The sequence below is a fragment of the Crocodylus porosus genome, unplaced genomic scaffold (assembly GCF_001723895.1).
Source record: "Crocodylus porosus isolate Cpor-Errol unplaced genomic scaffold, CroPor_comp1, whole genome shotgun sequence".
Taxonomy (NCBI): domain Eukaryota; kingdom Metazoa; phylum Chordata; order Crocodylia; family Crocodylidae; genus Crocodylus; species Crocodylus porosus.
In genome coordinates, this window is record NW_017728912.1 from 20,505,751 (window position 1) to 20,526,439 (window position 20,689).

The 20,689-nt window shown below is 41.2% G+C and overlaps 1 protein-coding gene across 1 annotated transcript; it reads left to right on the forward strand.

Moving 5' to 3' along the window:
* The first annotated feature begins 1,604 nt into the window (after positions 1–1,604).
* Positions 1,605–19,966, forward strand: ETNPPL (ethanolamine-phosphate phospho-lyase). The gene is made up of 13 exons (XM_019534123.1): positions 1,605–1,746; positions 3,979–4,097; positions 4,280–4,439; positions 6,787–6,861; positions 8,842–8,935; positions 10,218–10,334; positions 12,150–12,232; positions 13,487–13,712; positions 14,880–15,034; positions 16,398–16,487; positions 16,850–16,980; positions 17,514–17,569; positions 18,322–19,966. Exons 1-13 carry the CDS (start codon positions 1,691–1,693, stop codon positions 18,451–18,453), a joined length of 1,494 nt encoding a protein of 497 aa, XP_019389668.1. The 5' UTR covers positions 1,605–1,690; the 3' UTR covers positions 18,454–19,966.
* The last annotated feature ends 723 nt before the right edge of the window (positions 19,967–20,689 follow it).

Below are 20,689 nucleotides of genomic sequence, written 5' to 3' on the forward strand. Positions count from 1 at the left end.
TGGCCCCTATCTCTTACCTGTTTATTCGCTTTGCTCGTTGGTCTGGGCTGGGCTGTAGTTGTGGGTGCTGTTTGGTCTGGCAGTCTGATGTTTCCTCTGCCCTCATCTTCCCCTTCCCCCGACGAGCCTAGTTTAAAGCCCGCCGGGGTATTTGCCCATTTCAGAAATCCTGTTCACTCAGGTAAACAACATGACATCAGTTATATGTATAGGTAGGGCTCCACTGGAAGAGATTTGCCAGCATAACAATTGAATGGGGCTGTGATATTGATGATGTTTCCATACTGGTACCGATGCAATTGTAGCATTCCAAAATGCTTTTTCCAGCATAGTTTATTCTGTTCAGGACACTGATATAAGCCATAACTAGTACAGATGCCCCTTTCCTGGCATCAGGGGTGTTGGTTGTAGCCGTGTTGGTCTAAGGATGTAGGCAGACAAAGTTCTTTGGGTAAATCTGCTATCTTTTATTTCAGATATCTCTTATTTCTAAAATAGTTGGAAACATTCTTCTTTGCAAGCTGTCGGGGACAAACACGCTTCTTCAGGCAAAGCTTATCACTGTTTGAGGGCCTCATACCTATAGCAGAATACTTTTACCAACTAATCCAGTCAAATATAGGCCAGTTTCAAGTTCAGTTTCTGAAAATTTTCCTTCCTGGCTGTGACAGGTAGAGAATTTCCTTTTATTCAGATGGAAGCATATAGATCCTGGGTTCAAAGACAGCAGCCTGGGCTGAGCTGGGGAGGAGGGAGGCAACAATTCATGCACGGGGCTAAAGTGAGACCTAACACCTGATCTTTACCTCCTCAAAATAGTGTGAGGACACATGAATTCAATGTTGGCGAAGCAAGATGACAAATTCCATTTGGATTCCAGGTTGTTATTTTGTATGTATTTTGGAGGTACTACTGCAGCAGTGGCAGCACCTTTGCAAAGGCCCACAGTTATGGATCAGCCCCATCTTGGCAAGCGCAGTGCAAACAGGTAACAAAACCATGGTCCGGAGGGATTTTCCTGCCCTTTAGATTAAAACATTGATTAGACGTAGTTCCCTAGGAGCAGAGGGGTTCAGGGGCTAAAATGCAATTTCCTTTGAATTATGTCAGCACAGAAAGACCCTTCAGTGTGGTCCGGCCAAGCCATTCTAATACTAAAATAGCACTTCCCCGCTTGAAATCCCTCTTATGCTGAGGTAATTCAACCTCACTGCCTGAGTCCATAAATCATAAAAGGAAATCATCCACAGAAGTAGCAGCCCCTCTGGCAATGTTTAACAGGCCTTTCCGAGGGAAGGGCCGAGCTGCAATGCCAAGAAGAGCCCTCTGGTTAATTCGGGAAGGGGGTTCAACCCCTTGCTAAGGACAGACAGGGCTCAAAACCCGGGAGTGGGACATTTGCAGGGGAGGGTGGAAGGCAGAGGCCCTGGTACGTGGTGGCGAGGGTGGGGGAGGAGGGAGGATGGCTCCTTGCTGAGGGGACGGGGCAAAGTCTAGCGGGAGGTTGTGCCAAGCAGCTGCGACGGGGGCGGAGGCGGAGGGGGAGGAGGGCTTTGGCAGCGGCTCGGCCGTGCGGGGATAAAAGGAAGATGAGGCACCGGCCAGGCACCAGCAGACTCCAGGGGCAGGGCAGGGCAGGGCAGGCGGGGACGAGGGAGCCGGGCACGGAGCAGGGCAGCGCGCCGCCACCATGAGCGAGGCGTACAGCAAGGCGGAGACCCTGGCGCTGCGGAGGAAGCACATCGGGTGAGCAGCGGGCGGGAGAGCGGGGGCGCCTGCGCGCGCCGCGCCCGGCCAGGGGCAACGGCAGGGGCAAGCGGGGAGATGTGGGCGCGCGCGCCTGTGTGCCCAGGTGCGTGCAGATGTGTGTGTGTGACGTGTGCAGATGTGTGTATCCTTGTGCATGTGTGTGTGTACGTGTGTGTGTGTCCATGTACGTGGGTATGTGTGTGCAAGTGTCCATGTGTGCATCGGCCTGTAAGCATGTGTACGTGTGTGGGGGGGGTGCATGTGTCTATGCGGGTGTGTATGTGTGCACATATGTGCGTACGTGGGCATGTGTCCGTGTGTATGTGCGTGCAGGTATCCATAAGTGTGTGTGCATGTGTCCATGAAGGTGTGCACGTGTCCGTGTGTGTATGTGCATGTATGTGTCCATAAGTGTGTGTGTGCATACATCTGTAAGTATCAGTGTGTGTATGTGTGTGTAAATGTCCATATGCACATGTGCCTGCAAGCGTGTGCGTGTGCACGTGTCCATGCATGTGTGTACATGTGTGTGTGTGCAGATATCCATAAGTGTGTATGCGTGTGCACGTGTCCATGCATGTGTGTACGTGTGTGTGTGTGTGGGCAGGTATCCATAAGTGTGTGTGCATGTGTATGCGTGTGCATGTGTCCATAACTGTGCGTGTGTGTGCGCGCGCATGTATCCATGCAGGTGTGTGTGTGCATGTGTCCGCATGTGTGCGTCCCTCTGCTTCCCAGGGTTTCCTGTCCCCATAATTCCCATGCAGTTGCAGCCGGCACCTGCACCTGCACTAGATGCACAGTACCCAGCCTCACTTCTTCCACCCCTTGTAGGTGCCCCCTACCTCTTTCAAACAAAGCTTCTCTGCAGACTAGAGCCCTGTAAGCAGAAGGCCTCCCTCAGGGAGCTGCTGTGATTTTTGTCTGCTCAGGGAATGTCAGCAAGGCCTGAACTCTGCCCTTGTCCCAGAAGCACAGGGTCTCCTGCAGGGAAGTCACCAGCCAGTACTGAGTAGTAGTAGAGAGGGGAAATGTTGCCTAAGGACTCAGTACAAACAGCTGCTCTTACAGGTCATATGGAGGCACTGGAAGTAACTAATAATGCTCTGTGAAACACAAATGGAGTAGATAGCTGGAAAGCAGAACTTCACAGTTTTATTGCATCTCTACTGGAATTATAAATATACACCTCTTGAGTGTCTATTGACAAGTTCTGGGATTGGCATCCCTCCAGGATTTCCCTGCAGTCTCCAGGAATTAGATATAAATCTCCAGGAGGCTGCTGAGAGTCACCCAGGAGATAAATGATAGGGCATGCATTAAAATAAATATGAAATGTGGAATCTGATTTATATAGTAGTCCAGTGGGTTTTTATAATGTAATAGTAATGTGTATATGCCTTCCTGATATAACGGCATTGATGTCATGGGATGAAACCTCCCAGAATAGCTTCAAAGAGAGTTGGCAAGCCTACTGACAACATTTCACAGAAGCAGGACATTAGCTGCTGTGGCAGGTTAGGGTGTTAGGTCAGTGTTGTGTCAGGGTTGATGGTAGATCTTCTGTGAAATTTAGACTGTGGTTGTACGGGGTGGTTTGGATAGGGGTGATACTGCCTCAGGCAGGGGGTTGGACTAGATGCCCTATGGAAGCCCCTTCCAGATGCCTTTTGGAGGTCCCTTACTACCTTTGTTTGACTACGTCATCAGTAGGCTTTGGCCAAATAATACTGAACATTGCGCCAAGCAGCATCTCAGCAGGGCAGTCAGTGGGTTACTGATGGAAGAAAGAAATTGGTTCTAAAGTTAAAATTCTGAACAACCTAATCTGATTTCCATAGAGTCCGTTTGATCTTGATTCATAATGTGTGTGAAACAACAGGACTCCATCCTGCAAACATGCCCAGATATCCAAGGATACAGTATGATTTGCGTTCCACTGGGCTCACATGGAATCACTGATACCTATTGGGATATGGACACAGGGCTTGAAAATAACCTCACTAAGGGCCTTTCTGTTCCCCTATTGAAGTCAGTGGATGCCTTTGCACTGATTTCAATAAGAGCATTTGTATTTTAAGTAGTTATATCTTTTCAACTGCATGGCAGAAAAAAAGATTTGTGTCTGCTTCACAGACATGTCCTAAAATAGAGTTTTCTAAGTGGAGAAGTCAGAAACTCCCTCAAGATTCTGAAGAGCTTATAATGTTGTTTTATACTTTTTTTAAGGCCATCATGCAAAGTTTTCTTTGCTAAGGACCCTCTCAAGATAGTGCGAGCTCAGGGACAGTATATGTTTGATGAAAATGGAGAAAAATACCTGGACTGTATCAACAATGTTGCACATGGTAAGTTGCTTAGTTCATAATAGTGCCTGGATTTATTTCTACCCCATTCAAAAACAAACAAAACAGAATACTTTTCCCAAGAAGTCTGACAATGCTAAACGTAGGAGTGTTCCCCAACTGTGTTTCAGATTCAGTTAGAAATTATTACTTGCTAGTAAGTATTTATAATTTGTCTTCTTCAGTTGGCCACAGCCATCCAGATGTCATAAAGGCTGCAGTGAAACAAATGGAATTGCTCAACACAAATTCCCGATTCCTCCATGACAACCTCGTCCAGTATGCCAAGCGACTTACTGATACCATGCCAGAAAAACTCTCTGTCTGCTACTTTGTTAATTCTGGGTATGTCTGAAGTATTTTTCATTGCCATTATTTTGTTTCTGTAAACAAGGATAGTGTCTGGTTAACGCAAGCTCACATTTTAAGCCTTGTAAAAAGTGTTTAATACAAGTGATAGAAATGTTTTTGTTGAAATTTATTTTCAATAGTGCCAGGCCAGAGGTTTTGGGGTTTCTTTTGTTCAGGGTAAAAAAAAGGTCCTCTGAGGAGTTTACAACCTCATGTTGGGTGTATTGCCTGAATGCATAAGAACTGGAAAGTGTAACTGATCTTAATGAAAAGTTAAATAGACTAGTCTGTATTCTGTGTTTAGGCTGAATGGTATGCAAAACTAGGGAAATAAACATTAGGAAAGGTGAAAAGTAAACTACTTTACCTTAAACATTTTGTTAGCTCCACTGATCCACAGGAACACTGAAAGGCAAGGCATTTTTAAGAAGCTCAACTTAAATTTTCAAGTCATTTTTTGCCTAAAATTAAGTGTCTAAACCTACACATGGATACGTGAATAAAAGAGGCAAGATTTTTCAAAGGTGATGCTCACCGGAAACGTCTATTGTCTTTAGAGTGTGTATGCATGTATCCATGTCTCATGCTGACCAGTGCATCTGACAATCAGATTGTGTTGGTTATTTTATTGTTATATTTAAATATATCTTCTCATCCCCAGAGGCTCTTCCTCCAGAACAAAGTTAATATAGGGAAAGAAATCTGTGAAGCTGCTAATTGGGTCATAATAGTTTTGCGGCTCTAGCCTGTCATATCTGTCTCCAGGCTATTGTTCAGGCACTTCATCCAGGCACAGAAGTTACTTTTTAAAATTAAAGAGCAAATTATAGAGAGAGTTTATCATTTACTGCTTCCCCTCATTAAACAGACATTTCAGGAGAAACGCCAGAACTAGAAAATCTTTGCTTCTTCACCATTTCACCCTGTAAGTAATGGAAAACTATTTAATTTCATTCAAGTAACCTAAAATATAAATTACATGTTCCAATGTATTTCTAATCCCAGATTTAAAAAATATATACATTGCACCAGTTTTATCCCTGTCATAAATCCCTGAAGTTTCACTTGCCTCGTGGGCTGGTCCTTCAGTGTCTGATTGGTTTTGCCTAATGGAGACAAAATACTGGTCTAAAACTTGCTAACTATGAAGTCAGTGACAGATCTCTTATTGATTTTATGAGGAGCAAATTTGACCCACTCTCCAGAAACTTTAAACCAATGACAATCCATGTCTGTAAAGACCAAAGGAAACGACAGGAGCAAGAGTAATATTAAGAATATTTCTCCAAATAACTCAGTGTTTTTAGAATTGGAGAGAGAAAGAGGGAGAGGAAGAAATATTAGCATTCAGCAAAGAAATATACCCAGTTCTGGCTAGGAGGTATCTGTTGATCACACTTTGTTTTCTAAATTATTTCATGTATCATGCATTCTGTTTTTATCCAGCAGTCCTTACAAAACTTGCTAAATGGAGACCTTCCTTCCTAAGTTTAAGCAGATTTGTGAACCTGTATCTCTCCCTATGAACCCGTCAGTACCTGTCTCTGAATATGCCTCAGTGCTCTTATAGTGCAGAGGGAGAATATACACGTATCTCTAGTAGATGAAAGCCTTTTTCAGTCATATAACAGCCCCCATATTCTCCCTTTTACACATTTTAAAAGACCTATTTCTTGTGGTACCAGTGAATGGATCATTGGTGTGAGGAGGTTTCCTTAGGTTTTATAGGAATTTGCCTTCCTTTATACAGGTCTGTTCTGTTTGCGGTCTTCACTGACCCACAAAAGAACTTCTGTGAGCCTCTTTACAGACTGTTTGATATATACCTGCTGGTTAAAAAGCACCTTTCAGTGCTAAAAGAGATTGCTGGGTTCTCAAGTAGACTTGGGTTTTCATCTGTGCTGCAAGGCACCGGGAAGGATCCAGTCCTTGTGTAGGTTGGAAAGCTGTTGGGGCCTTTACCTTTAGGATGGGTAGCAGTCACATTGTTCTTCCGGCTGCTAGCCCTTCTATGGAATGGTATGATGTATACAAAGAGGAGGTAAGTGCCCACAAGCAACCAGAGCTACAGGATTACAGGAATAAAGCATCCCTTTGTTTCTTGCATATACAAAGAGCTTTTTTTCCTTCTTATGTGGTATTTACATCAAGAATCCAGCATTCTAATCTGTATAATGACAATAGGGTCATTCTGTGCTGATTGTTTATTTGTATCCTTTTGTTCCACACCCCTTCTCTAGTTTAGCATAAACGTTTTGTTCATAAGAGCTTTCTAATTATCTCATCTGGGAGTTGAAATCTCTTTTTTGTAGAGTCCCCTAATGTATTTATTATTTTGTAGGTCTGAAGCTAATGACCTTGCTTTGCGACTAGCTCGGCATTTTAGCGGACATCAAGATGTGATCACCCTTGATAAGTAAGTCTGTAGTATGGCCTTTGTGAATGTAACCAGCCACTTCCAGTATCTTTAGACATGGATTTTAGCAAACATTATACAACTCTATCACATAGTCTAATGAAAGAACAGATTTAATTCTCAACCAGAGTAACACAGCACACTGGGTGCTATGAGTTCCTTCTTAAGGGTACCCTGGGGTGGTGTGCAGTATTAATGGTGGTAGGTGTGCAACACCTATGCATGATTTACAGGATAAACCCAGAGATTTCGAACAGAGTGGCATTGTGTCAAAAAGGTTCTGATCTGCTGCACACTATATTTTTTTGCAACAGAAAAATTACTGTGGCGTTTTTCTGCGGTCAGAAGAAGAAAGAAAGCCACGATCTGGCATTTTCCGGGGACTGCCTTAAATTTAACAAGGGGCATCTTGAGGTCAAAAAAAGTTGAGAACGACTGCACTAGATGGGAAAGAAAGGAAATAATTTTCTTGTTCAGCATTAAGAAAAACAAAACAAAACAAAAATGGAAAAAGCAAAACCCCTCCTCCTAGTCCACCTCAGATTCTCGAAAGTTTGGTGGTTAGGACACTGACTTAGGAAACCTTGGGTCAAGTTCTGCCTATTTCAGGCTAAGGACTTGAACAGCAGTCACACCTCAGGTGAGTGGTGTACCAACAGAGTTACTTTGGGATGGACTCTGTCTCGCCAGTTGGAATGTTTTTCCATACATAAATAATTGTTCCTTGGGCTTGATAGATACTGGGGCACTCACCTGTGATGTGAGATATCAAGGTTCAAGTCTGTATAAATAAATAAATGTTCATTGTAGCAAAGTGGAACAGCTTGATTAGGGGAACTTGAGAGGACAGTCACTAGGAATGTGGGAGACTGATGTTCAAGGCTTTGGTCTGAATCACGGAGAGCAAACTTGGTCTCCCACATCCCAGGCATATGCACTACTTAGTATCTCTTGGCTATTTTGGGGTGCATCAGAGTCTCTGCCTATCCCCCTAGGCTCCCTTATTCTCTGGGTTTTGACCAGAAATTCCATCCTTGCCAATACTAGTACACACATTCAGCACAAGGTTTTGGCTTTGACAGATCAACGTTTTCTGATGGTAAAAAAACTTTCCCTGAAAAAATCTTGACCAGGCATATCTTTATAGTTACAGTATAGAAGATTTCATTTCAAGTAATGCTAATTAGTTGCTGAGAGGCAGCCTGACAAGTACACTGCAAGCTGAAGGGTACAGACAGAAGTGACAATTTTCACCTGCTCTGGCCCCAGAAAGTACTCTATAGTTATGACCAAGCACAAGTGCAGACCTCTTTAAAAGGGCCTGATCCCGTGACAGTCTGAACCCCCAGGAATCTCATGCAGCCCAGTGGGGCTCACCTGCCATGTGGCAGAGTATTTCACGGGGGGGCTAGGGTATGTGTTGCACCAGACAGTACCACATGGCATGTTGCATAGATGCCAGCATGCTGCACTGGGGAAGGGAGGGTGTGGCTCACAGTGTGTAACTAGTGCCTTGGCCACTCAAAAGTTGCACAGCTCTGGACTGGCACAATGTAAGAGCCCTTTAGGAGCACCCCTTATGCTTGTATCCAGCTACTCCACCTTTACAAGAGTCTTGTATGCAGGCAACAAACTGTACATGGTGTAGACAAATATGACCAAGGATGACTTACTCTCCAGCTGCTTTACAAACTCACAAAATCTTGTGAACTATCTTTGGAGTCAGTGTGGCTATACTGGCATTGGCTCATGACAGCCAAAAATCAGCTGATTCCAGTTTTGCTGTCACTGAAGCCAATAGCAAAATTCCCATTTTCTTCAGGTTTTGGATTGAGCAAATACAGATTGAAGAGGCCCCATGAGCACCACACCTAGATTGGTGGTAAATCTTATTCTGGTTCTGTTTGTGCATATGTAGCTGTAAATTTAGTTTTTCTGTAACCTTAGTGAAAATGATTTTGCATTTAACTCTTGTTGCAGTGCTTACCATGGCCATGTCACTTCTTTAATTGACATCAGTCCATATAAATTTAACCAGTTGGGAAAGGAAAGCAAAAAGGAGTTTGTGCATGTGGTAAGTGGTGTTTTATGTGTGTATGGGCAGAGGTTGTTTTTCTAAGTGCACATGAATTACACCCCTTTGTAAGTGATTCCTTCCCCCTCTGCTCTTGCATTTACTTCAGAATCTGCCTTATTTCCCCAAACTAATTTTCCATCTTCTCAGAGGACACATTCCTGTCAGTTTATGGCTATGGATGAAAATGAACAGAAATGTTTGCCTCTAGAGGCTGAATTCCCTCATGTTACATGAAGTCTAACATGATGTACTACACCAAGCAGTAAGATAATTTTGTGTTTTTAAAAAACAGTAAACAACTGTTGTGCAATTTAGAGCTTAATCTAGTTAAACCTAGAGAGCCCCACAATGTATAGCTTCTCAATTCCTCCAAAGTTTGAAACATCATTATTTTTAACATACAAATGTACAATACTTAAAAATCTGGATCTAAAGCAATGAGGTATCTGGAGTGAACTAAGGGAATGTCCAGTTATTTCTGTCTTGCCCTTTATCAACCTATATTTTTAAAGTACTGAGACAAAAAGACAGCTCCAGGCCAAAGTTTTTTTTTTTTTTTCCATCACTTGGGCAGGATAACATTTTCCCTCCATGTTGCCAATGTTCCCCAAGCTAGTCTCCCCCCATCTGCTATTCCTGTTCTTCTTTCCCTCGTTCCTATAAAGCTACCGAAACACTCCCCACAGGTTTGTAGGTAAGCAGCTCCACCTTTTCTCATGAAATAGGAAGTCAAGTGGTAGAGCACAGATTTCCAGTGGCAGAAAGGAATATGCATGTTTCTCACTGTCTGCAAGTGTACAAGCCAGCTAAGCTTGTGGATGGGAAAATTGGCAATGCTTGTGCCTGATGGGTCAAATAGAAAATGGGATGGAAAACACTTTGAAAAACTGTGCTCCATGATATCAGATATGTCTTTCATGGCCAGGCAGAAGCTCTCAGTCCTTTTAAGTTTGTGTAAAATATGTCTGATTTGTTGCATTAATCTGAACTTCATATGATATATGGACATACGAGAGACAAGAGTTTTTTGTGGGTGGTATTTTTTATTGGATTAGCTGCACAGTAGGGATAGATTTAAACAAACTTCTAGATATTACAGTACCCTTCCTCAGGTCTCTGGGAAGGAAGCAGGCATAGTAAAGCTAAACAACAGATGGAACAATGGCTTGTGATATTTTTATACAATTACATCTCTTCTAAAAAGTACTGGGAACTGCCCAATAGAAGAGAGTATTTCAAGGCATCATGGATTTGAAATAAATCCTCTTGATACTTTTAGGCACCTTCACCAGATACTTACAGAGGCAAATACAGAGAAGATCATCTGGATCCAGCTGGTGCTTATGCTGGGGAGGTGAAAAAGATTATAGAAGAAACTCAGAAGAATGGGCGCAAGGTTTGTGTCTAGCTGGATGAATACTGAAACACAACATGTTGTAGGCAGAATGGGAATGGGGAAAAGGAGATGAAACTGACCTATACACTAAGATTTCCCCTCTTTCACTCCATTCTTCTGTCATAAGTTTTACATTCAAATGGTTCCATTTTCCCCTTGAATATTTTCAGGGCTTATGTTAGCCTCAATGAAAAATGCATGCAAGAATCAAGAGGACATAAGATTCATAAACAAGCAAATCGATCCAAAGTAGTTTAATAAATTAAAAATGTAAATATAAAAGAGTTAAATATAAGTGTAAGAGTTTGTCTTCTGTAAGAGTTTGTCTTCTGTAAATACTTGTAATATAGTCACACTTTCCAATCATGTTTGAGAGGTTATGATAATAGACTGAAAAACAGACAAACTTACACCTAGAAAAATAAGAGGTAATCGTGTTTCTAAATTTTCTATTGTACTCTTGCTCCTTGAGATGCATTTATAATACTTCAAACCTTGTTGCTTTAAGTCAGGCACAAGCTGGTGATAACTGATAAGGAACATCTGTAAAGCTTTTTATTTAAAACCCATATTTATAAAGGTGTTTCGTGCAACAAGTCTCATTTTCAGAGACATTTAGGGTTTGATCTAAAGTCTGCTGAAGTCAAAAGGAAGACTTCAGTAGCTATTGGATCAAAAAATCCCATTAAGTCCAAAGGATTAGATCACCTGCCTTTTAGATTCTACAACAACTTTTTCTTTTATTTTACTAATACATAGTTTTTTCTTTTCTTCCTTTTTTCCCTCCTTTTGCCTATCTTCTTAGGTTTTGGTGACATAGACCTGTGGCAGGACAAGTTGTGGTAAAGGCTAAAGTCTCACATGCTTTGGGAAGCCTCGTACTGTTTGGCTGTAGTGTGCCTCTTCGAATGTAGTGTACGCTTCTTTACTGCTCGACCTTGTTTCCAGGAAGACTGCACTGTTCAGCTGAGATGGACCTGTTGAGGTTCAGGGAGGGTTGCACAAGCAATCCTTGTGTATGGGAACCAATCTGTTAAATAGCAGGCTTATGCTGACACTCCCAGAAGATTTGGGGTAAAACTGTATCTGTGCTGAATAGACACATAAACAAGAAATGTAACCTTAATATTCCAGTGATCCGATCAGCTGCTGTTGCCCTTCCTGACTTGGAATAACTTTCTTTTTTCATTCCTAGCAACTGGAATTACTTCACTTATAGAGTATATATCTTTTTTTTTGTATTGTGAAGCGACACACCCTTGTATACAGCTTGCATAGTCATTTGCCTGAGGCAGGGGTGCCCAAAACTTAGCTTCAGGAATGGCCTAAAATGCAGACATCACATGCCTGCTTTCTCCCTGTGACTACGGTGAGAACAAAGCTGATCACCATAGGCTTATACTGATGGTGAGCCTTGTCACTAAGCAATTTCTGATTATCTGTTGGGGCAATGGCAAATGCCAATATAATATTTTTACTGAACTGTGCATGTGAACTTACAAGCACATCAAGTATCTATTTTATCTCCTGTTGATGCTAGTAGTAGCCTTTCCACTGGTATCAGTGGTTGCTTATTAAGCTTTGGGTATGGCCTTTGCATCCCTGATAGGTTGCTGGTATGGCACTTGATACAGCAAATTTGGGCACCCCTGATGGTATCTTTTCCCATAGCCATTGACAGGAGTACCCAGCTCTCCACCCCAATATTTTTATTAAAGCAAGCCATGTTTTTAAACATTTCTTTCTATAACTGTTAGTTTATTTGTGAAGGCTAGATAAAGGAATGCTGCTCTTACCTGTACTTCTTTTGTATAGATTGCTGCCTTTATTGCTGAATCGATGCAGAGTTGTGGAGGCCAAGTAATTCCACCTGCAGGCTACTTCCAGCAAGTGGCAGAGTACGTACATGATTTGGAAAAGGCCTGGATGAGAAAGTAACGAGGGTCACTTGGAGAAAGGACCGGAGGGAAAGGCCCTCCCATGTTTTAACCGCAGTGGCTAGGATACTTGCCAACAGAAGCCAGAGATCTGAGTTATATCCCCACCCCCTTGCCCAAAGAGGATTTGAACCTGTATTTCTCTGACTTCCCTGATTATTACTCTAACCCTACCAATAAAATATCATCCAAGGGCCTCTCCTGCACTCTTTTTGAAGCGGAGTCACTCGCCCTTGTGCATAATAACCATTGGATAAAAGGGGCAGAGAACAACACAGTGGGTAAGTTTCCACCTCAGTGGAAGCAAGGTTCTAGGCTAGAGCCTGCTCCCTTGCAGGGCACCAGCCATCTTGCTGAGTCAGACAGTTCTCTGCTGTATTCTCTTCTCCTGGCCCCATATACAGCCCTTCTTTTGCCTGTCCAGGAACCCAACTTCACTGGGGCGGGAGAGAGGGAGAGGAGTAGAGGGGGCTGGATTATGCCGGACTTGAGTCATGGCAATTAGAGCACTTTTCTGGGGAAATCAGAGATGTAGAGTCAACACCTCCCTCTCCCTGACCACCACCCTGAGACTCCAGTTTTCTGGGTGAGTGTCTTAACCTCTCTACTATTAAGGCCAAAACCTGGTTGTGCCCCCCTCCCAAGTGACACCATTTGTCATAGGTTTCTGGATCTGTCCCCTTTCTGGGCTTAGACACATGAACACAATGGTCACGGGTATATACCCAGCAAGTGCATAGCTTTATGGAAATTCTCAATCTATGCTGCACACTTATGCATCCACACTGCAGGGGTAATAGAATCACTGCTTCTGCTTAAGTGACATTTTTGGCACTTACCTGGCTAAAATGGTGCCATTTTTGCACACAGAGGGAAACAGAAATTTACCCTTAGTTTTGTTCTTTTTTGTCCTACTTTCTAAACACTAATACAGCTTGTGTCTCTTAGAGGGATATGTTTTTTAATATTAATAATTGAAGAACAACTGTACTTGATCTCTGTATCATCATAGAAAAAGCAAACTATTGACTTCAGTTCAAACACTGGCCATGAAAAGCATTTGTGAATAATATTTTAAAGTCTGAATCATCTGCTTGATAGGGCAGATCTTAAGTCTAAAAATAAATTTCTGTAATATACTCTTTCTCATCCTGTGACTGGATACTGGAGACTCATTGCATGCTGTAACATTTGTACCATTCCTTTTGTTTTCAGATATGTGCATGAGGCAGGTGGTGTATTCATAGCTGATGAAGTCCAGGTTGGTTTTGGTCGAGTTGGGAAACATTTTTGGGCTTTCCAGCTACAAGGGGAAGACTTTGTACCTGATATTGTCACCATGGGAAAGCCAATTGGCAATGGCCATCCAATGTCTTGTGTTGTTACAACAAGAGAGATTGCGGAAGCCTTTGGTGCCTCGGGGTTAGAGTATTTCAATACAGTAAGTTTCCAGCTGAAATCTTTCCTTTTTTTTTCTCTTACAGTATTTCAGTCTGTACTTAGTGCAGTGGGGGTTAACCTGTTTAGCAGTCACACCACAAACTAGCTCCCCACCCTCCCCAGGTTCCATTCTGCCCTCCTTCCCCTGTCTGATCTGTTCTGATTTCTGCTTCCTGTCTCATCTGGTACTTTGTTACCTATCCCATCCCTGATCTGTCATGTGCCACACACAGAAGCTGCCTTTGCCACTTGTGGCATGTGTGCTGCAGGTTGGCCACCCTGACTTAGTGCTTATAAAAGAGAGTTGCATTCATAGTGCTAGAAACTGTGAAGGCCAGATATTAAGAAGATATCTTCCCCCTCTGATACCTAAAATCAAGTGGCCAGGTTTTCAGAAGTGCTAGAAGTCCTATTAAACTCAGATTCTAAAGTGGCTCTTCATTTTTTATCAACTACAACCAAGGAATGATTCTGTATCAGGAACCGTTTGAAGTGTGCAGCTGTCGGAAATTCAGTCTTTGTTCAGGTGTGAGTCTTTGTGCCAATTCAGTCACTATGCCATGCTTCCCATTATGATTGAGTCATATCAGTAACAGTTGTGAAGTTCCATTACTTAAATTGAGCTTGTACCATATGGCTGAATTGTACATACAATCAGGAGCTTTGCAAAGCAGGACCAAATACAAATTGTCCAAATTTGCAATAGTTAATGTTTAAAGAAGGAAAGAAAAGAAAAACATTATGTTCCAAACCAATTTATTAATAAGGATAAGTACAAAACCTCCAAAGAGATCAAAGATTAACCTATTGCTACCTGTTGCATGATTTATTGCATTAGTTTCTGAAACATCTGGTACTAGGCACTGCCTGTAGTAGGACTGGATGGATCTCAGGTTCAACACAGTAGGCTGATCCCTGTGATCCTAAGTGAATACAACCCGATATAATTGAGGACCAAAATTGTGTTTGTACCTGCATGGTTGAGAGAAGAGGGTTCTGGTTCCCATTGTCTTCCTGTGTAACAAAGCAGGGACTAAGTAGGTTTTCCCAAAGCCTCCATTTCTTTTGGCTTTTGTCACTGCTTGGAGAGTGGTAGTGAAGCCACTGATGCAGAAGGTGTATCAGTGTTTTTTTTCACTCTGTTTTCCCCATTTGCCTTTGCCTTCAGTTTGGAGGCAATCCAGTGTCTTGTGCTATTGGCTTGGCTGTACTGGATGTAATTGAAAAAGAAGATCTTCAAGGAAATGCCACACAAGTAGGAAATTACCTAATAGAGCTGCTGAATGAACAAAAGAGAAAACATCCTTTAGTGGGAGATATCCGGTAAGTACCTTGGGAACAATGAAAATGTATCCCTGACAAAATACTGATCAGAGAAAGAGTTATTATGCTAGCCCAGTAAATAAGAAATTGAGAACAAAAATGAAGAAGGTATAAATGGTGAACATACTCTGTTTTCACTTGTTTATACAAGCAAACAGATCCCTTACTACAGGAGTGGGCAAAATATGGCCCGCAGGCCAGATCCATCCTGACAACAGATTCTATCTAGCCCACAGGTGGACAGCTGCCAACTCACTGGATCTGGCCTTTGAGCGGCTGGCACTTCCAGCCGCCACATGGTGCTGGGTGGGTGGGAGGGACTGCTGGTGCCCAGCAGCATCAGCTTGTAATCTGATGGCATCAGCTATGGACCCAGGCAGGGCTTCCACTGCAGTGGGCAGGCAGCAGCATCAATTGTGAACAGCACTGGTAGGTTCTGCATTGAGACTCCAGACCCTGCTGGTTGTATCCACAATTGATGCTGCTACTTCCTGCCACAGCAGAAATCCTCATCTGTGTCCACAGCTGAGCTTCAGGACTCATAGTGAACTACAGCTCTGGCTGGTTCTGGAGGAAGGGAGGGAGGGACAGGAGAGAAGAGAGACAGGAGAAAGAGAGACAGAGAGAGAGATGAATATAGCCCACAGCAGATCCTCAAAACTTATTAAGTGGCCTTCCCTCTGAAATAATTGGTTTGGGGGCTTTTTTTCCCCTCAGCCAAAACATTTTTCAGCAAAAATTCCAGTTCATCAGTGCTGTAGCGTTAGTTTGAAAGTTGTTCCTTAGAAGGGTTTCTCAAGCCCAAGATGCAATTTTGATAAGGAGGACAAGATCCTCATGTACATCTTGAATAGCTAAAAGGCACTCACTACAATGATACCTGATTCAGAGGTGGAACTTGAATGCAGGTGTTTGCTATACCAGATGAATGGCCCGACCCAGCTATGGGCCATTATAGAGTGAGGACATCATGTGTTTACCATGTTAAAAAATTCTTTCTTCAATGGAATGAAAATTTGGAAATTTACACAAATTTACACAAGCAGAATTCTTTTCTGGCCAGTTTGTTTTGTATAGCTTTGTGATTTTAGACCTGCAGGATCAGGAGGAGGAAGCTTTTTTTCTAGCTCTCAAGTTACAAAGCAACTTGATTAAGCTATCTAAATTAATTTCTACAGAAATTGTCACGCTATGTGCCTTGCTCTGAAATAGTCATTTTTCCAACAATTCCAGTGAGTGAAAAGCCAAAAGACCCTCCCTAAGTTTTCACGTCTTACGATCTTCAATATTGTCTATGTGGGCAAGAGAAGGGCTTGATTATTGGACAGTAGATATTACTTTTCTTTCTTCTCTTTTATCCTAGGGGTGTTGGTTTGTTTGTTGGAGTAGATCTTGTGAAGGATATACAGAAAAGGACACCAGCCACAGCAGAAGCCCTTCACCTTGTCTATAAGTAAATATTTCTTGAGTCCATCCTCAAAGTATACTGTAGTGATCTGAATCTAACCATTTACAAACCTCTTTTTTAATGTGCAGTAATGGAAGACTTTAAATTGTTCTCTAGTAGATACATATACATAAAGCTCTAAGCTGAAACAAATGTACTCTTGAATATAGCATTAGAGAGCTCAGATGCCCAAACCCCAATCAAGTGTAAGCAGAGATGACTTCAGTGCTTCCATGGACTTCAGTGTAATTGAACCTGCTTATAGTATATAATACATCTGTATTGATCTGACTTGTCTGACATATACATTTTAAGCTTGCAATAACTTGCATTCTTGTACATTCATCAATATCTCTTTTTTTAAACAGACTAAAAGAACGGCACATCCTCCTTAGTGCAGATGGACCCCACAGAAACATTCTGAAATTTAAACCACCAATGAGTTTCACTCAGGAAGATGCAAAGTTCGTAGTGGACCAAATTGATGCACTACTCACAGGTACCCATGCTTGACTTAGTTTTTCATTGCTCAAGTTTAAATGTGATTGGTTAGATCATGACTTCACATACAACTGCAAGCCTTCAGGCTACGTGTGATATGTGAGGACTGGGCCAGTACAGGATGACCCCAGAATGGAGGACACAGAAAAGCATCATTGCACTCTGCAGTCCTTACCTCCACTGAGTGATTATCAAAGAAGAGAATGTGGTGCAGTGAAGCTATGCCAGTTTTAAAAATATTTAAGTGAGAATTCTGTCTTTTTAAAGGTACTTCTATGAGCTGACCAGAGTTTAGATCTGTACAGGATAGTTCATCACTGCAGGCTAACAATCATGATACACTGACTGTATTTTCTGAAGACTTGCTAGGAAGGGTTAAATCATTCTTCAATGAAATTTATTATCTGTCTCTGTAGTAAATATGTCAACTGATAATTGGCATGTTTTAAAAAATCTAACAATCAGCTATTTATGACTACTTAGACAATGAAAATGTGAACACATTACTTTTCGTGGTATTTTATTCTTTAGAAATGGAAGAGGCAACTGGAAACAAGATACCTACAAATGTGCAGTGTAAAAGAAAAGTATGTAATTTTTTTTTGCTTGCTTCTCTTAAAGTAAAATAAACCAGTGTGATGCTACTGAAATGGGTACAAAATTATTTAAGAGCTTTTTCTCTGTTCTCCAATACTGATCTCAGTTACATCAGTGCAATCTGATAAGACTTTTTAAGTGCACACTTCTGAAGAATTGTGCAATAGAGACTGTCAGCTTGACTTGACATGCATAGCATAGTCAGATTTGTACAAATAAGGCAAGTCAGTATTTGAATATTGTGTATTGCTGAGTCAATCCACAAGTCAAGAACTTTTAATTTCACCAACTGATAATTTGCCTTTCTTATATCTCTTGATATAAACATGCAAAAATGATGCTGTGATTATGCTTCCATTCAGTGCCTTTGAATGACCAATCAGCATAACTGACCTTTGACAAATCATATAGTGTTAGACATAATGCACTTAAAACATGCATATTACTGGCTTGCAGAGCCTGTACTAAGTGCATTTTCCAAGGGTTTTTAGAATTGCCTGGGAGCCATAATGTAACTTCCCATTTGCAGAGATCCTATGGTAATGATTATTGTAGAGTACCATATGCAGAACCTACATCTCCTCAAACATATCTGTACAAAATTGAAGTAACTCCATTCCATTAAGTAGAGATAATCTATATTATAAGAAGAGAATCTGACACACCATTTTCAAATTATAAAGTCAAAGTCCTGATTAACAGTTGATAGGAATTGTATTAATTGAAATATTATTTGTTTCAGACTAATGAGGGGAATCTCCAGTCAGACTGTCTTGGTGAAAGCGTCAGCCATATCAATGGAAATGCCTGCAGACAGGAAAATGGCTTCTACACTGATAACCATGTTGTGCCTTGTAAAAGGATCAGAACCTGAAGGGGGAGTTTCCTTAGATCATTGTGTGTGTGTATATATTTTTTTAAAGAATGGGTGGATATGTGCAATAGTTCCTGTTATACTGATTTAATTGGGTCTCAGTCTGGTCTTCCTATAAAAAAAAAAGAACTCCAGTTAGCTTCATTAGGAGTTTTAAAATGCATTTTCATGTACATAAGTAGTAGGGTCAGGCCCTTAACTTGACATGAATAAGTATCTGATAAAATTATCATTTTAACCAGCTGGAGCCAATTTGGGGCTTTATGTAAGTAGATGCAACTCCAGTGAATCTGTGGAGATGCATGTGTTGCTTTGCCTGAATCTGGTGTATGTTAGCCATAGCACCAATCCTGTTAAATCTTTTTTTTAGAACTATAACACTATATTTGAAATTTCAATGTGCAATATTGGGATGTTAATTATTTTCCATGTTTTAATGGCTGATATTATTACAAAGTTTGACTCGCAACTCACTGGAAGATCATTTGTATCCTATGAACTGGGTCCTCAGCTGATGGGAACAGAAGCCAATGGAGCAGCACTGAGTTTCTATCACCTGAGGATCTGGTCCTATTATATGGATATATGCAAGATGCAATATTTTCATACTCAGTATCCAGAGAGAAGAATTTAGATCGCAATTTTCTACAAAGCAAATTTGTTAAATTTTATCCGTGGCAAGTGGTAATCTGAGGAAAACCTGATGTGAAAAGTCTGCTTAAAACCAAAAGCACTTCTTTCTGGGCACAAACTACACAGGTAGTTCTTTTAAAAAATCAGTTCCTTTCATTTAAAGGTAAAGGTATTTTAAAGGTCAGATTTCCAGAAGTAACCTCAAATTGCATGAGGGTTTTTAGATGCATCAACGCTGTACTAGGGTCCTAGGAATTAGTGCCTTCTCCTTTTGAAGTGCTGAATACCGTTAACTCTTACTGCAGTCAAAGGACCTTAACGGTACCATGTACCAGACAGAATAGGCCTTAACTGATACAATAGTAAAAAGGTTGATCCACACAATAGTAAGACAGTGAAAACATAGGCATCAGGCAACATTATCTTGCACCAAGTTTCCACAAGCATAGCTCAGATGACGTCCCTTTTGGTGCTAAACCTCTCACATCAGACACTTCAGACTTGCTTTATGTTTCTGGCAGTATGGATTATGCATTACAGTGTCTGAATGTTAAAATCTGACTGGATTTCTTACATTTTAGCATATTTATAGCTAAGATTTATGGAAGAGGGTGAGGTTTTTTTTAAAATGGGTTTTAAGAAATTGACAAAACATGGGTTTATAATAGTCATGCACCAAGTTTTCCTATTTTATACTTGCGGCTAATGACTAAATACCTGACTGAAAATTTAGAATACAATATCTAGTTTTATACCTTTAACTATTGTTTATATTAATATTGGCATTTCCTGTGTGAACTTTTCTGATGCCACTGAGTCAGCTCATTAGCTGTTTACTACTCCTTAATTATTCCAAAAATTGAAACCATTTGAAAGTCAAGCTGTTGTTTGTGTTTTGAATTGATTTATAAATTCTTTACTAAACACACAGTTAGTCAATTATGAAAGTAATATTGGGTTTAGTGTTTTGGCCTGTTCCTTTACCATCAACCCCAGTTTGAAAAGTTAATAGTTATATACAACTACTGGCAGCATAAAATATAACATGGCTGTTACCTAAATTATATATTAGTTATGCATAGTTGTCTATGCTGAGATTTTAAAAAAAGAGAGAGATGTGGGGGGATAGAGACACCTTTCTAGAACAACCAGTTTTTAAAACAATTCTCTAAAAGCAAAACTCTTGTCCTACATCTTTCTATGTCCTACATCTGTGCTAGGCTAATTTTAACATGTAATGGGTATATTCCGCATGACTGTGACTAACAATGCAAGGGTCTGATTCTGCAAACACTTAGGCCTTCTTTGCATAAGAAAGTTACATTGATATAATTTCAGATTTTTAAGCCAATTTACTATATAACCAGCACTAACCCCTTGTGTGGACACTCATATTTAAAGATCAGAGCAGTTAAAATGTATTCTCAATTGACTTATACTACACCAAAACACCCTGGTTCAACCAAATAAATATCTATAAAGAGGGAGTTGACCTACTTTCAGTTTTCACTAGAAATAGGCTATACAGTCTACTGTCCAGCCACCTGCTAATATCTATAGTTTGCAAACAAGCAAACTGCCAGGGATCTTCCTGCTTAAAGGC

Bases quoted from the DNA above. Each gene is read 5' to 3' on its own strand.
- ETNPPL (XM_019534123.1), top strand. From the start codon at position 1,691: ATGAGCGAGGCGTACAGCAAGGCGGAGACCCTGGCGCTGCGGAGGAAG. The intron at 13,713-14,879 runs GTAAGTTTCCAG...CTTTGCCTTCAG, and splicing joins GGTTAGAGTATTTCAATACA to TTTGGAGGCAATCCAGTGTC. The intron at 16,488-16,849 runs GTAAATATTTCT...TTTTTTAAACAG, and splicing joins GCCCTTCACCTTGTCTATAA to ACTAAAAGAACGGCACATCC.